Here is a 17,120-nt window from a genome sequence, read left to right on the forward strand (position 1 = left end):
GTTCTATTTAGATATGAATCCTACCCGATTTCAAGAGTCGGATCAAACCTAGTGCTTGAACAGCACAATTGGTAGCCGAAACTCGCTTTCTTTACTTAACCAATGTAGCAGTTACCACAATCCGGGACAGCAGTTCACCACCAAGTTGGGAGTTCTCGTTGCAGGTCCAGGTTCCAGCACCCTCACACCAAATGTTGTTTCATATGCCTTTCTACATAAGAAAAAGTTCCACACTGAATGCAAAAAAGAATTCTTCATTGATAAACTTCCGTAAGTTTTTTTTATTTTTTCTGGCAGTTAAACAAGGCCGTAAGAAACAGGTAAAGAGAGTGGCAGAAAGCTTTCCAGAAACGTTCCATCAGAATGGAATGCAAAAAGAATTCTTCATTGATAAACTTCCGTAAGATTTTCCTTTTTGGCAATTAAACAAGGTTATAAGAAACAGGTAAAGAGAGTGGCTGAAAGTTTTTTCCGGCCACCGGTCTTCTTGAACCCGTATTCTACGTTCGGGCTCCGTGGGCAAGTGTCTCATTGCCTGAGCCTTATGCGGCTGCACCGTAAAACTTAACATAACGATCAAACGGGGTTGTGATCAGAGGAACAATTTAGCATTTGGTTGATCGAAACTGAATATAATGAACCATAGACATCCATTTATTGAAACCTTTTGTTTTAAACATGAATGTACAAGCAACAATGATACTAAAGTCGACTCACTAATTGATTATTAGTGATCAGGAACAGCAGGAATATCCACTTGCCCTTTCGTAAGATTTGTCAACAAAGACCATTCGTCCTGGTGCCTGTAGTGGTTCTGCGTTTGGTAAACTCTTAGCTGCAAAGAGATTCAAAACATGAGTTACATGAATCTAGAAATCTCCTCTTGTTTAAACTCCAGTCTTGCCAATATCTCCATGACCCATCTATTATTGTCTTTTTTTGATCCAAGAGTGGCTTCTCTGTCGAGGGCTTAACTCTTTTCTTAGTGTCATGGTTGCTTGCAAAACTATGAGAATGTGTGGAAATTATTATTAGTTGTAGATTATCAGTAATGGAAATTTACCTATCTCTTGGAACAACTCATTAACACCTTGCGCTGTCTTTGCTGATGTTTGAATGAAAAGGAGACCGGCTTCAGTCGCATATGCATGAGCCACCTACGACAAGGGAATAGTACTTAATAAACCAATCCATTTAGGGTCACATAAAAACATTCAATGTACAGAAAAAAGAAAAAAAATATATCTGCAACACCTGGTGATTTTATTTTTAGGTAACTTGCTTCTTGAAGAATGTTCAAATCAAAATGGTGCTGAATCTCAAAATTGCTTACTGAGCTGACCATGTTACTGTGTGCGTGCATGCGTGTGTGTTTGTGTGTTCAAAAGACTAAATACCTCAACATGTGTCTATTTTATTCATGATCATTGGAGTTGTATATCTTCATATGCTTTTAATTGCTTTGAGGAAGAAATGTCCTGTGAACGCCATTTTAAAGTCATAACAGAAAGAAATTAAGAAAATTTAATTGACTACTACTTTACACAGGATTGTGCAATTATCTGATATACATTTAAAATTTGACAGAGTCAAGTACAGAAGGAAAGATGAACTGCTTCCTGTTTCCTAGCTTGCAGGGACTACCTGAACCATTATCCAAAAACAGAAAAAAGGAAGCCACTGGAAGGGCGTTCATGGTGCATACCTCTTCCTTTATTTGTCTCTTCTCTTCCAGATCAACTTTATTTCCTGCAAATGCAACTACCATATTTGGGTTTCCTGCTAAAACAGCCACCATTAATTCTTTTAATTAACCTAAATACACTGAATTTAATTCAAACAAATAGCAGTAACATGTTTATAACTTGGAGTCTTCATTGATCAGTTACCTTGTTGACGAAGTTCTTCCACCCATTTCTTAGCGCGATCGAATGAATCCTACAAACAAGAAACAACAAAGAATATCATAGAACTGTTGTTTTCCAGCAACCTTGTCTGTGTCGCTAAGAGGTTATGTCCAAATTGGACCCTTGTTTTGAGAAAGAAAAACTCTTATGCCCCCTTGAAATTTCTTCTCTCCGGTTTCACTCATTCATTAGAACAATCTAGACAAGAAAATGTATATTTTCTGCAACAAAAAAGAAAAGAATGAAACGAAAGAGATCTTACAGGGTTGGTAATGTCATAAACCACGACTGCAGCAGCGGCACCACGATAGTACATGGGAGCAAGACTATGGTATCTTTCTTGCCCTGCTGTATCCCATATCTCAAATTTCACAGACCTTCCTTCCAATGCTACAGTCTGAGTGAAAAATGCTGCACCAATCGTTGATTCCTGTTTTGCCAATGTCCTTTCATCATTATAAGGCAAAGACCACATGGGTACACACAACTTAATGTAGAAATAAAGTGGTGTTTTTCATGTAGAAATTAATAATATTCGTTTTAATTATTTTATAAAATCCAATGCACACATTACAAGTTTATAACCTTTTTATTCATAACATTTGAATATTCCAAGTACATCTAAGTAATTAGATGGACAAAAAAGGGCTCTGAGATTACTAAAAGGCATTCTATAGAATGCTTGTCACTTGTTTGCCTAAATGTGTGCATTTGTGTGTGGTCTCAATGGATTGCCTCTAACAAAATCGACCCAGTATATTAATTTGTTCGTGAAGAAAGAACCTGGAATTCATAAAATTGTCCCTTCACAAATCTCAACACAAGGCTTGATTTTCCTGTTCCCATGTCCCCAAGCAGCACCTGAAGATCAAATAGCTCAAATTAAATTGAAGTTTTGATAGCTGAAAGCTCAAACCGACAGAAAAAAAATTGAACGTATAACAAGTCGCAAGCAAGAAAAACAACTTGAAAGTTGAAACTGGCCAAAGGGAATGAGAGATTTGGGCAGAGGAAGCTCTAATTAATCATGTAGTTCTGCTTGAACAGACTAACAGTAAAAAAATGACGAGTTATATGAATAGCTTCTCGTTGAAACGAGACAGGAGCCATTCCGAGCTCCCCCATTTGGGCAGTTTCTGTTTTTCTTTTTCTGCAACTCCGTTTGAATTGGAAAAATCTTGGAAACAATCGGCTCAAACGATTGGTAAATTTTGACAGGAAGCTTTATTATATGAAGAGCCACTTCTTCTCATCCAAAACAATTCTTGATAAGCACATAATCAGAAGGCAAGAAAAGAACGATGAGTCTTACTAGCTTTGCTTGAGTATGAGTGCTGCCTGCAGTCGCCATTTTCTCGAGCCAAGAATGATCTGCAGTTGCCTTAACAGGAGAAAAACCAGATAGTGGAACCGAGAGAGCTAGGAACCTGAAGAGGCCGTAGCTGACGATCAAGAGAAAACAGATTAATGAGATTTGCTCTCTTCTGGTCTTGAGGCATTGAGGCAGAGGGGAAGGAATGGTAGTTGATTGAATGGTAGGTCTAAGTGCCTGTGATGAGCAAGAAAGCTCCGTTTTATGACCGTGTCACGTGTAAACGTGCGAATGAGAAGATGGTTATCAGTTTGTGACTAGTTGTTGTCCAGCATGCAGAGACATATGATTTTCCCGTAACAATTGGATCAAACAGGGATGTTAATCGATCGATTGGGTCTTTTATCATATTCAATTGATCAGTAAGAATGGAAAAAATTTATGTCGCAACTCGAATTATTCATTTACAATCCAAATTCAATCTAAACCGGTTTTTAAAGAGTTGTTTGACAAAAGTAAAAACTTTGTTACCATTATGTGAATCTGCTCTAAAAAAATTATGCACAATCATAAGACATTCTAACAAGTGTTCTACTAATCCATTCATTTTTTGGACAGATTTAATAAACGGTAACAATATATTACTATTATCAATATTATCAAACAGCCACTCATATATGAATCAAACTGTTGTCATTTAAATGTACAATAGAATTCAAGCACATTGTTCATGAGTTTGGTATCCTTAAGAAGAGAGGATTCGTGGGCTATGGAAGCATTTTATTTATTCTATATAAAAAATAATATTTTGGCCCCTATCAAAATTTTGAAATTATATTCTGGCTCCTCAGTTCGTCACACACATATATGCACTAACATATTCACTGGGGTATTGGTCAGTAAGGCAATGTGTGAACTCACACGGACCCACAAAATATATGTATTTTTATATTGACCTTTCAAAACAATTTTGTAGGCTTCCTTAATTAAAAATTTTTAATTCTGCCCCTATATTTATAAGATACCATGGACATCCTCGTTATTTCACACCTCCATTTTTGCATGCATGGAGAAGAATTTTTTGTGCATGGAAACGACTTTTTTCATGCACAGGGTGCTGCCTGTAACCTGCTAGGCAGGGGCGAAGCCAGAAATTTTTTATGAGTGGGGCCGAATTAAAGTTTTGTAAGTTTTGATACGAACTGAAATATCATTTTTCAAAATTTTTATATATAGCAAGTAAAATGTTCTAAAATTTACATATAAATTTAAAAAATAAAAATAAAAATTGAGGTGGGCCAGGGTCCATGCGGACATCCCTGCCTAGCGCCCCTGCTGCTAGGGGCTTAGTGTGACAAACAATCCATGTCCGCATATCCACTTTGAACAAGTGACTCTTTTTCGACCGTCTGTGCAAACATGGTGTGAAATGAACGCAAACAAATGTCAAGTTGGGCAAAAAAAGGTCTGTGCAAACATGGTGTGAAATGAATGCAAACAAATGTCAAGTTGGGCAAAAGAAGGGTTGGTGCATATGACCTGCTTGGGGCATAGAGTGATAAGCAATCCATGGTTGCATTTCCTCTTTCACACCTAGACAAATGAGCTCAAAGATGGTGTGAAATGGATGCAAACAAATGTCAAGTTAGGCGAAAATTTTAGGCGCAGTCATGTGGCATGTTTGTTTCAGCTTAAAATCAGGGAAAATGTTGGGCTGAAAAGAAAGTCCAATACTTCCACACGAAATTATGAAAAGAAAGTCCAATACTTCCACACGAAATTAAGACGCTAGCAAGAGAGTTCATCCCGTTAAGGCTTTTGTTTCTTTTGTTCATTCTTTATTTTTTCTACTTTTCTGTTTTTAATGGAAGGGGGTAATTCTATTTTTCAAAACTTTTACAAACGGCGAACAAATTTTTTTTATAAGATTCAATAGCTGAATTTTAAATTTCTAAAACTTAACGGGGGCCGTGGCCTCTGCCCAGCCCCCTCCCTCCGCCAGTGTCAGAATTTTATGTTAATGCTTGATATATTTGATTGTTTAAATGGGCTTCAAAAAATTAAAGATATTGAATTAGTGTTTGACCCACTCCTGGGTTCAGGCTCTTAGTTCGGCGGATCCCAACCCGCCCCCTAATAGTTTCAGTTCGAACGTTACAAGTGCTCTTCCAGCCAAAGTTTCTAGCTAGCTTCCGTAATGCCCTTCGCCCCAGCTGGTGTATTACATCACTAACTCAGAGGATATAAAATAATTTGGCTGAGGAAGACTTCCACGGTCTACATTTGCTTGTCAAATGGTTTGACGTAAGATCGGGTGATCTTAAAATCATGAATTAAAAGTCTGGGAATCTTTAATCCATAAAGTCAAAGAGAGGCAAGGGAAAGAGCTATATGACCCTTTCATCTTTGTCGACGTCGATCTTATTTCTTGCTTCCTTTGGGATAACACATCAATACTTTTATATGATTGATTACTTGGAGTTACATATATCCTCCGAGATTATGCCAAAGATGTCCCGGAATCTACATTTATCCCTGTCATTAAGTAAACCTTTTCAAATCCATATATTTTTTAATACGTCCATGACAACAAGGCGCTAGGCACTGATGAAAATCGCTTACTCAACTAAAAAAATGCAATATTCCTTCAATAATAAAGTAAGGAGACTGATCTCTCAGTAGCATTGCATCGGAACTAAAAGTTAAGTGTATATATACATCAAAATGAAAAGTATAAATCCCATACGTTCACATATATGTCAGCATATGAAATTTGATTCCGTCAACCCCAAGTTAATTTTCTGGTTCGAACATACAGGAAGCCAGCAAAAGATGATATCATATTTCATAATTCATCGTAATCACATTTATCTGTCATTGCGCAGCGCCATCGTCATCACATTTATCAAACTTTACAAGTTGTAATTCCATGTCAAGTGATATTAGAGTTGCATTTTCATTATAAGTAACAAGTAACACTCTTGCTTTAAAATAAAAGTACAAAATGTCGTTATCAAACATGATCTGTCTACCTTTTAAATGCAAGCAACGTATGACATGATGCAACTTAGTTACTTGCTTTATATTGATATTCCCAAAGTTTTTACATGGTCGCGACTTAGATTCCCTCTCCTTATCGTGATGAACGCAAACTATGATGTTCATTAAAAGGAAGCGTGACGCCTGGATATTGCTTGATTATGTTTCTTAGTTTTTTATCTGCACTTCATATTAAAGATAAAAACGGCGGTTTGCCAGATATTATTACTTAATGAAGATTAGACATTGACAAGCTAGAGCTATCCTAAAATCAATTGTTTGTTTGTGTGTGTGGGAGAGAGTGTGTGTTTGTATATACTAAAGAATTGTCAATTCTAAGGACATGAGACAATGGAAATTAATATATAGCGTGAATCATCCAAGCCGTCAATCCTGAGGACATGAGATGATTGAGATTGAGCTGTAAGTATATAAGTCAAATTGTTTTTTCAAGAGCCGAAAATACAACTCAGATGAGACAAAGGGTTTCATTTAAGCAAACTCATTCGTTTCTTTTTTTTTTCTCCTCTCTTTAAAGGATATTTTTGACTTATATATTTGCAACTTAATCTCTATCTTAATATCTTTTCAAAATCGACAACTGAGATGATTTACATTAAAAACTTTAGTATATGAGGATCTGATAGCTACCCAGGTGAACATACCTCCTTAACCTCCATATATATTTGTAACTTAATCTCTATCATAATATCTTTTCAAAATCGACAACTCAGGTGATTTACATTAAAAACTTTAGTATATGAGGATCTGATACCAAAGCAGAAAAGAAAGGCATTCGAAAGTTCATGAAAGTTACGCAGCTGATAGCAACACCAATAAAAGCCTGCCCGTTTGTCTTAAGCCAGTAGCATGAGTATCGATTCCTATAAATTCAACCGTATGTTTAGCTTTGACAAATAAGATGAAAAAGTTAGCATGGAATCTTCCTTTACAGGATCGCTTGAGAATGTATTTGAACTCCCAATGTATGTGGATTCGTTAAAAAGAAGCTTTGTCTCGGAGCCTAGACCTTTCGAAAGGTATCAACTTTTAATGTTTTTGAAATTTGGTCGCCTGTTCACTAGGTCTAGCACCACGTATTAAATGCCTGGAAGCATAGGAACTTGGTTGCGGTTTTCGGGTTGCCAAACACGGCTCGCGATGGAACATCCAAAATCGTGAACTCTGCATCGATGTGTGTGCCAAACAGGTCCACCAAAGATTTCCAAGTAGAAATGGAGAACACGACACATCTTCTTCTCCTAAAATATTTGGCTTGTGCTTAGTTTAATTTATGATGCATTGTTTGGTAGCAAAAACACTTTCTGAGTGTTCATAAATCTACTTCAAAGATTGTGACAGATTTTTTTGAACTTGTTTAGTTTTTGGGACAGATTTATATGTCACTCACTCGCAAAACAAAATGTCTCCGCAACGAAACAACCTCTAAATTTCCTTTTATTGGTAAACTTTGAACAAGGTGTACTAGCAAAGCATGAAAAATAAAACATATAGTCGCAAATCTGGACTGTTTTTTTGGCTCCATTAATCGAGCCAAAACGATACGGCTGTATGGGGACAGGGTCCTTTTCAGACTAAGCTAGGCAGCTTACGTCTATATCTGATCTACTAATGGCAGCCTAAAATATGGAAACAGCCAAAATAGTGACGAAGGAACACAGGTAGCTGCAATTTTCAAATTCACTTTGCTTGTAAAATCCCGGTGACTGGTGCAGCGGCCGAGCCACATGTAGGCTAGTGTAAGCATTTGCCCACATTAATGCACAAATTTTTCTGACTTTATATCTCGATGCCTGTTGTTGCGTCTAAGAGTCTAAAATTGTTCGAATTAGTGCCCCTTAGCCAAAAAATTCCGACCCCACTACGACAGTGATAACGTCCATTTCAATCTACCTATGTACCACACACTTTTCTGGCTCAAATACATGTATGGACGGAGATGAGTTGTCCTCTAGTATTTATAGTCAAAATGAATGTTCATGGTGCTTAGTAAAAAGAACATTATTTTATTAGAATATGTGTTTTTGAAAACACATGTTTGAGAAAAGTTATGTTCTTGACTATATCCTTTGTTGCACTTTTCAAAACAAGAAAAAAAATTCATAATTACATAATTTTTTCATGAATAAGAATATGGTATATTTGAAAGTATATTATATGGACATTGTTTTTCTTATCAAACGCCCTCTAATAGATCCGCATCATTTTTGTAAGCAATACATCTAATGGGAGCTATTGAATTAAACATTAAAAAACATTTATTTACTATTATTTTATTACAAAAGAGGCTGATACGGGCCGAACCGGCCTATTCAGACCCATTTAATCGATGGCCGGATATTCTGAAGGACCTTTAAACGCCTTAATTAACGCGCCCAAGATAGCATCTTTGTAAATTCGTCTTGTAAAAATAATTCATATTGAATTCAAGGTTGTCACCATTTGTTTGGTCTTTAAAACCTTCAAAGATCTAGCTTTCTTACGATATGCTTCCTTATTTAACAGCTGCTACTTAGAAATCTCAGGGAAGTATACTAAGATCATTAGCACATAAAACGCCCCATATTCCTAACTATGTCCACCCATTAAACGGTAGCCCAAAAGAGACCTTACTTTTCCAAAAACTGATAATTTCTTTCCAACTAAAAATGAGGATTCTTATCTCTACAATCTTGGAAGATTAGGTTGATACTTTGCCGTATTGAAAAGCATTTTTGACCTAATGGAAGCGGTTTTTTTGCTTAGCGAGCCTGATGAGGCTTCTTAATTGCGTCGCAGATACGAATCATGTTCATAAATGTGGGTCCAAAAAATAGTTATTGAAACCAAAAAAGTCCGAATTCGAGTAACGCGTTCAAATTTGGATCGGAATGTATTCCATCGGTTGAGAGAGAGTTTGAAGAAAAAAACAATGAAGAAGACCGACTTCAGCGCTGAAATTTGGCTGTATATCATTAATACTTTTTTTTTCTAGGTTTTAGAATCATTTTTATTATTTTATTTGGATTCCGGATTCGAATCAACCGTGATTGGTGGCAAGCCCGATCCATCGTGGGAAAGGCGTCACCGGATGACTTGGAAACCGCCGGCTGGACTTCTCGGTCTCTGGTGGCCGTCGAAAGAATAACTCATTCAGTGTCGGTGCTTTCCGTGTAATTCCAAAAGGGATCTAGGTTTTCTGTTTTTGCGACGGGGTCCTCACTTTTATAGCATCGGTTGTGAGCCGTTTTAAGATGACACCAATTAGTCCAAAAAGGGAAAAAGGTTAGGGCAGTTTGCTAGATTATGGGAAATCGTTGGTCAGAATTGAGATAAAATCGGCGGCCGAAATAAGAAATTCACGGATATTCACATTCCGGCGAAACGGTGAATCTTCCAAAGTCCCAAGCGCCCACCAATAAAGGATAAAGGAATCCCTCGTTCGCCTTCGCCCACCACGGGGGGAGAGAGAGAAAGGCCCGTTAGTGTCTCGCATCTTCGCAGTTTCTCCTCTTTCCTTTGCTCCTCTTCTCTATCGACTGAGCTCTCGGGATTGTTCTGTTCATGGCGGAGGAGGGGCGAGGGCAGGAAAAGGAGGACGCGGCGTCGCCGCTGTCCGTGGAACGGGTGTTCGAGAAGGAGAGGGTGCCGAAATGGCGGGAGCAGCTTACTTTCCGGGCGTTCGCGGTGAGCTTCGTTCTGGGAGCGATGTTCTCCGTGATCGTGATGAAGCTCAATCTCACCACGGGGATCATCCCGTCGCTGAACGTCGCGGCGGGGCTGCTCGGCTTCTTCTTCATCAAGACGTGGACGAAGCTGCTGGACAAGTCGGGGCTCCTCAAGCAGCCTTTCACCAGGCAGGAGAACACCGTGATCCAGACATGCGTCGTCGCCTGCTCCGGCATCGCCTTCAGCGGTGAGCGTCCCTTTCGATTCCTCTCTCTCTCTCTCTCTCTCTCTCTCTCTCTCCCTGTGTGTGTGTGTGTGTGCGCGCGCCCGTTTCTTCGGCGAACAGGGGAAAGTTTTTGATTCGTCGAGATAAGAATGTGATTAGAAACGTATTTCCTCTCCTCTCCCGTGCGCCGGAATGAATTTTTCTCCTATTCACTTCTTTTTTATGGTGCATGCGCATCTTCGGAGTAATCGGTACTGGGAATAGGAAAGGAAGCCTTCGCCGGTTAGCTGTTAGATTTCAGATTTCCCTTTTTGTCTCTCTTTCGAACAATTTATGTGAGAAAAGAACAGAAGGCAAGATTGTCCCTCCCGCCAGGGCTAGGGGAACAGGAGCCTTAACCGTTTCAAGTTTCCGTAGGGGAGGGAGTTACTCCGAGATCTAAGAATCCACAGTTTACCGATACCAGGGTGATGCCGGCCGCCGGGAGATGGCATGTCCGCCACCGGCTAGCCAGATTGACGCTAGCATGTTCTTTTCCGTTTTTCTTTTCTTTCTTTCTTTTGCTGTTTGAATGGAGGAATCCGTCCTTCATCCTTGCTTTCATCGCGGAGAGTGATCGCTCAGTCTAACCGCTAGCGGCGACCTCGGTCGCCTTGAAGACGGTTTTCTTTTTCCCCCCAAATGCAAACAGATCCGAGTTTTTAGGATAATTACGTATCTGCAACGCCTTTCCGGATAAGATCAAATTTACATTAACCCATTCATTAAATCAGGCGCGATAGCTTTTACAGAGTGTTTCACAACAGCCCTCCCATTACTAAATATTTCTAGTTTTGCGTTTTGTCTTTCAAGTTTTTCAAGCCGAGCCCCTTTTCTTTGCATGTTTCTATCCACCACAGTCCAAATAATGATTCTCGAACGGGAAATTTACGAACGAGCGAATATACCATTCCCTTTACGTACAAAGAACATTTAATAACTCAAATAATTGATTGATCTTTGATTTATTAAATTTTCTTAGAATTTTAACCTCTGTTGTTTCGTAAATAGTCAGTCAATCATGGTTTCACTTGTCTCAGGAAACTGAAATAAAAGGAAATAGAAATGTCTTTACATCACTTCTCCTTCTGTTGGACACTGTCGCTCCTACTTGTCTCTTTTTTGTTCAATGCTTTTTTAATTGTTTAACGACCAAACCTTCTCATCTTGTTTGAGAAAGCTCTAAAGTGGCGTTCATCTTGTATATGGATGACAATTGAAATTAAATTTGTGTGAAACTCGGTTTTGATAAAAATATTTTGTAAAACTAAGTGAACAACCTGGTCTTTCAAAATTATTCGCAAGAAACATTGTTTTGGTCTTGTCAAATAAACACTCAGATTAAATTTCATATTTCAACTATTGCACTCTGATGTAAGTGGCTGCGAACCCCTTTTCAGTTTCAAGCTTTCAACATTGTATATTTTAATTTTTTTAATGTTGCGTCCGTGAAGCAGACATTTTGATTTTTCAAAGGTGGTCGACGGCTTTTTGCTTTCGCTTCTGTGCTTCTTCTCTCTTTGACTCTTTTTCTTTATGGTTACTCGTCCCATCAATCACGATGAGATACACGTGATGGACGATCGTCTTGGAGTTTTTCCTCTCGCTACTTTTGGTTTGGACGACAGCGCCCACCGACAGGGTCGAGGTTATCATTATGGATGAGGACTGTATCGGATCTTTTGACCGACCCGGACTTATCAGCGGTCAGGTCACGTGATCTGCCTGAAAATGTATGCGTCTCTCGGCTTGTTCCCGGCTGAAACTCCGACTTGGATCCCTGTCGAGCACGCCTGTCTCGGACTTTTTGGCCGTCTTCGTCAACTAAAACTTGTCGGCCGGATGATTCAAAGTGAATTAAAAAGCTTTGTTGGTTTGGTAGACTCGAGGGAGTATTAAAAAAAAATGTGAACACAAGATGTCTAAATAGTGACTTTTATCATAAGAATTCCGCGTTTCTATTCGCGATTATTTGTGTATGTATGGAAAATATCACCGTAAAATGTTAATCGGTATTTGTCGCAAAGTTATTTGTAGGCCTCTTCAGTAGAGGTTCTAAAATTCTGATTTTTTTTCTCATATACCAAGTGATGGATAGGGCAACTAGTCAGGTTGACTAGTCAGGTTGACTAGCATGTTGTAGCCACAATCTTATTTTTATTCTAAAGGTGTTAGATGATATTGAGGAATAGTATTGATCTGAAGGTTAAGATTAAGGTTATGAGTACCATAATAAAGCCAAGTAGACTGATTCCCCATTCTTCTCCCCTCTCCTCTCTCTCTTACTACTTGCGTTTACATGAACTGACTTCTGAGATAGTCTAAAGTCGCTTTATGTACTTCGTCAGAGAAGTCACTATTTTTATTAGTTTTAAGTTTTTAACTTAAATTGCCATCGGCATGAACAAGAAAGGCGCTTTTTCCACTAGCGCCAGAAACACTGGTGTCAAAATCGGTTTGAATATGCCTATTCAGTTCAAATTGGTGGCAAACGGGTCAAATTACTTTTATATGTTTTGATTTATTGCAAAATTAATTTTTAAAATTTTCAGCCAAACCTGTAGCCCTGCCGATTCTGTTTGGTCGGGCCGATTCCGTTCAAAGACCGATTTTTACAACGCAGCTCGGAAGTCACCTCCCGTTTTCCTTGGGGAATTTGGAAGCCACGGCTTCACTGTCAACGTGACCGCTTCCAAAAAAATTCCTCCTTTGATGGTTTTTTTCTTGTTTATGAGTGGCCAGGTGGGTTCGGGAGCTACCTTTTCGGGATGAGCAATATTGTTGCCTTGCAAACGCCAGATGTCAATGATGCCAACAACACAAAAGAACCAAGCTTAACATGGATGATTGGCTTCCTCTTTGTTGTCAGTTTCGTGGGCCTCTTCTCTGTGGTGCCACTTAGGAAGGTGAATGAAAGCAAATTGCATACCGGATGTTTATCATCTATCATTGTTCCTTGGGCACGTTGAGATAATCAATCATGTTCGTCACTGACTCGCTGGTTGTTTTTGTTTTTTGATAGATCATGGTTATCGACTACAAGCTGACGTATCCGAGCGGCACTGCTACTGCCTATCTGATCAATGGCTTCCACACTCCCCAAGGAGCCAAACTTGCGAAGTATGTATGCCTTCTAAAAGTAGTATGTATATGGCTAAGCTTAACATTTTGATTACTACGTGGCACAATCGAGATGAGTCAGTTGCTCATCCGAACTCCCCTTGGTAGAACTTGATCGTGAAATGTGAAAAATTGAGCCATAATTTGCTCTTACAGCTTTGCTTGTCTTAGCGGTAAACATAGCAGAGGTTTTATCATATTCAATCTTTCCTGGGTGATGGGTCATGTCTAACAACCGCTCAGATTCAGGCAGAACACTTGGATTGGGGTCCTATCCTTGAGAAACTAGATTTAGAACGTTTCTGTGAACCTTGTCGCAATGTCTAACGTTCTTATCGACATGAATGAGTGTTCCATGAAAGCCAAAAGAAACTGGCTCGAGCAATTCATGGCATTCTTAATTTTTTTGTCCCTGTGGTATGATCAGATACATTTTTCTTAATGACTTTTTCTTTAACAGGAAGCAGGTCAGTGTTCTTGGAAGATTCTTCTCTTTCAGCTTTTTGTGGGGTTTCTTCCAATGGTTCTACACCGGTGGTGACAGTTGCGGGTTTTCAAATTTCCCTACTTTTGGTCTCAAAGCTTATGACAACAGGTAGTGCTCCTAGCATTTGTTTTCCTCAGAAAGACCTCGAAAGTTTTCCGAATTTAGTGTCTCTGCTTCCAAATGCACATATTGGTCATGAATCAACTTAGCTTATTTGAATGACGTCATGTTTTCTTGCTTGTCTTAGCCTTTAATTCTGAAAATTTGGTCGCGTAAAACTGCAGATTCTACTTTGACTTCTCCTCGACTTATGTTGGTGCTGGGATGATCTGCCCATACATTGTCAACATCTCTCTTCTTTTAGGTGCAATCCTTTCATGGGGAATCATGTGGCCTATGATTGATAAAAAGTCAGGGGACTGGTACTCTGCCTCTCTACCTAAAAGCTCTCTCCATGGCCTTAATGGATACAAGGTACTCTCCCACTTGTTCTCATATTTTACTTACATGCTGTTCCATATTGAATGTCCGTTCTTTTATTTTCCAGATTTTTATTTCGATTGCCTTGATCCTTGGTGATGGTCTCTACAATTTTGTGAGTGTCATGATTCGCACTGCAATGGCATTCCGTCAGCAAATGAAGAAGAAAGATGCCATAATCCCTGTGGCTGGTGTAGCTGCGGAAAATGGTACCAACTTTGATGAGGAACGTCGCAATCAGCACTTCATGAAAGACAGCATTCCTTTTCTCTATGCTGTTGGTGGCTACCTTGCTATCGTGGTCATTGCCACCCCTGTCCTCCCTAAAATCTTCCCCCAGTTGAAATGGTTAGTTCTGTTCATTACAACCCACATAGAATATATGCATATGCAATTATATCATGTTTAAACGAATATCAGTGTACCCAAACCCTTGGCATCATCCTTACGTACTGAATCCACTTCAGACGTAGGACTCTTAGGTGGAATACACAAGACTGAACACAATTGATCAGCCCATACCCAGCCAATACTTTCGCGTAGTTTTTATGTTTCATTTATGCTTGGATTGTTCATGTGTTCTTTTCCTTGATACATCCCTAACAGATTCAAGCAAGTTTTCTATCTTTCCTTGCTGTTTTAGGTAATCCATCCTTGTAGACATGATCAAATGATGGATGAGTATGATCTCACGATCCTCATTTTTTGAAAGTCGCATGTTACCAAAACCCATTTTCACATACTTGTGCATCTGCATCAGCATCAGCATCAGCATCCATGTTTCATAGTTTGTTAAGAACAATGGCAACTCAACGTCGACAATATTTCCGACGGCCTTCTGTTGATACAGCAAAATCTTGAATCTGGCAGGTACTACGTCCTTGTGGCATACATCATTGCACCGGTTTTGGCCTTCTGTAATGCCTATGGCTGTGGTCTCACCGACTGGAGTCTTGCCTCCACTTACGGGAAGCTGGCGATTTTCATCATTGGTGCCTGGGCTGGAGCGCATAACGGAGGTGTCCTTGCTGGCCTTGCTGCCTGTGGTGTGATGATGAGCATAGTTTCAACTGCTTCCGACCTGATGCAGGACTTCAAGACCGGGTACTTGACTCTGGCCTCTCCGCGGTCCATGTTTGTGAGCCAAGTCATTGGAACTGCCATGGGCTGTGTGATTGCACCAAGTGTGTTCTGGCTCTTCTACAAGGCCTTCAACGTCGGGTCTCCAGACAGCGAGTACAAAGCGCCGTATGCAGCAATTTACCGCAACATAGCTCTTCTTGGAGTACAGGGCTTTGGATCATTGCCTAAGCATTGCTTTGAGCTGTGCTGCGGCTTCTTTGCAGCAGCCATCGTCATCAATCTGCTCAAGAACGTAATCCTGCCCAAGAAGGTGGCAGGTTACGTGCCCATCCCCATGGCTATGGCAATCCCCTTCTACATTGGAGGCTACTTCGCAATCGACATGTGCGTGGGGAGCTTGATTCTCTATGCATGGGAGCGCGTCAACAAGGCAAAGGCAGAAGCATTCGGGCCGGCTGTTGCGTCAGGGTTGATATGTGGAGATGGGATATGGACATTGCCTGCATCTGTGCTGTCTTTGGCTAAAGTGAGCCCACCCATTTGCATGAAGTTCTTGTCTCGTTCGGTCAACCTGCAGGTAGACAAGTTATTGGGTGGTTAAACGTCAAGAAACAATGAGGGGGAGGTGCTGCAGGGTTCAGCTTATTTGTACAGGTGTTCTTAGTTACGATATTAGTCGCTGAATGTGAGGTTTAGGACGATGATTGTGATGGTTGAAGTTCTGGACAATGGGATTGGTGGTCCAAAAGATTGTTATAGAGTGTTCACAAAGATGGCTCTCTCTCTCTCTCTCTCTCTCTCTCTCTCGTACAAAGTACCAAGTTCTCTGGCCAAACGGTAATAACATAAGAGCGGAAAAAGTGGCATCCTCATTTGCAAATGCTACGCAGAGCGAGAGAGAAAGAGGGAGGAGAGAGTGGCTGTGGTATGGGTTCTCCTCCGCGTCAAGGATCTTCGTTTTCATTTTTTTTTCCTTAACGAAAACACCAAAGCAAAAAGCAGTATCATACCTACCAATCATGCCATTGAAAAAAAGATTTGCTATTACATTTTTGGTGGACCTAATAAGGAGAGTGGATCAACATATTTGCCTGCATCGAAGAAGTTGCAATTTAAAAAACTATAGATTTTAATTTTTAAGACTGAAAGTAATGAATGAAGAAAATACGTAAAACCTTCATTCGTAATCCAAAAGAAAAAAAAAAAAACCATCGATTTGGAGCCGATTTTGATGCTATCCCAATCTCATTTTGGAGATTCGATTTGTGGTTTCGGTAGATCGATTCAGGTAGCAGCAAAATCTGACGCTTTCACTGAGAAAGATCCAGTATTTTTCTCATTTCTTATTGCTGAAACCTGGATCATCTCCAAAATAATCCGTATTGGAAAGTTAGACATTGCACATTCTCTGAGTTTGCTGGGTGCCGGATGTTCTAAGCACTTTCTAGCTTCCACTTCGATGAAAGTTAATGCATGTTTACGCAATTCATTTCCTTGATAGCTTAACTTTTCCTTTTGAATTTGGTTTCATCTGTCCACCTAAGTCAGCTACATTTGCCATAATCCATTTCTCATTTGGTTTCTTTATGTAATCATTATATGCTTATAACTTCATAGTATTTATCAACAAGGCAATTAGATTCCTCCGCGGTCAGGAAGATCCACGACTTGGGTACAGTTAGATTTGTGAAAACCTGCATCAATATAAAAACCTGTTTATGAAACTAAGATTAAACATTTACTTCATTTCTAAGTTAC

General features: G+C 39.6%; 2 protein-coding genes across 2 annotated transcripts; one reads left to right on the forward strand and one right to left on the reverse strand.

Moving 5' to 3' along the window:
* Nucleotides 1-633: 633 nt before the first annotated feature.
* LOC116260277 (ras-related protein RHN1-like) lies at nucleotides 634-3,380 on the reverse strand. Its single transcript, XM_031638472.2, has 7 exons — nucleotides 3,220-3,380; nucleotides 2,691-2,768; nucleotides 2,170-2,337; nucleotides 1,890-1,938; nucleotides 1,706-1,779; nucleotides 1,064-1,157; nucleotides 634-835 (listed from the first exon to the last, which is right to left on the reverse strand). Exons 1-7 carry the CDS (start codon nucleotides 3,256-3,258, stop codon nucleotides 735-737), a joined length of 603 nt encoding a protein of 200 aa, XP_031494332.1. The 5' UTR covers nucleotides 3,259-3,380; the 3' UTR covers nucleotides 634-734.
* A 6,281-nt stretch (nucleotides 3,381-9,661) lies between these two features.
* Nucleotides 9,662-16,118, forward strand: LOC116260276 (probable metal-nicotianamine transporter YSL12). The gene is made up of 7 exons (XM_031638471.2): nucleotides 9,662-10,174; nucleotides 12,935-13,098; nucleotides 13,215-13,312; nucleotides 13,773-13,907; nucleotides 14,084-14,273; nucleotides 14,347-14,627; nucleotides 15,150-16,118. Exons 1-7 carry the CDS (start codon nucleotides 9,823-9,825, stop codon nucleotides 15,961-15,963), a joined length of 2,034 nt encoding a protein of 677 aa, XP_031494331.1. The 5' UTR covers nucleotides 9,662-9,822; the 3' UTR covers nucleotides 15,964-16,118.
* The last annotated feature ends 1,002 nt before the right edge of the window (nucleotides 16,119-17,120 follow it).

Source organism: Nymphaea colorata, chromosome 9, assembly GCF_008831285.2.
Source record: "Nymphaea colorata isolate Beijing-Zhang1983 chromosome 9, ASM883128v2, whole genome shotgun sequence".
NCBI classification, from domain to species: domain Eukaryota; kingdom Viridiplantae; phylum Streptophyta; class Magnoliopsida; order Nymphaeales; family Nymphaeaceae; genus Nymphaea; species Nymphaea colorata.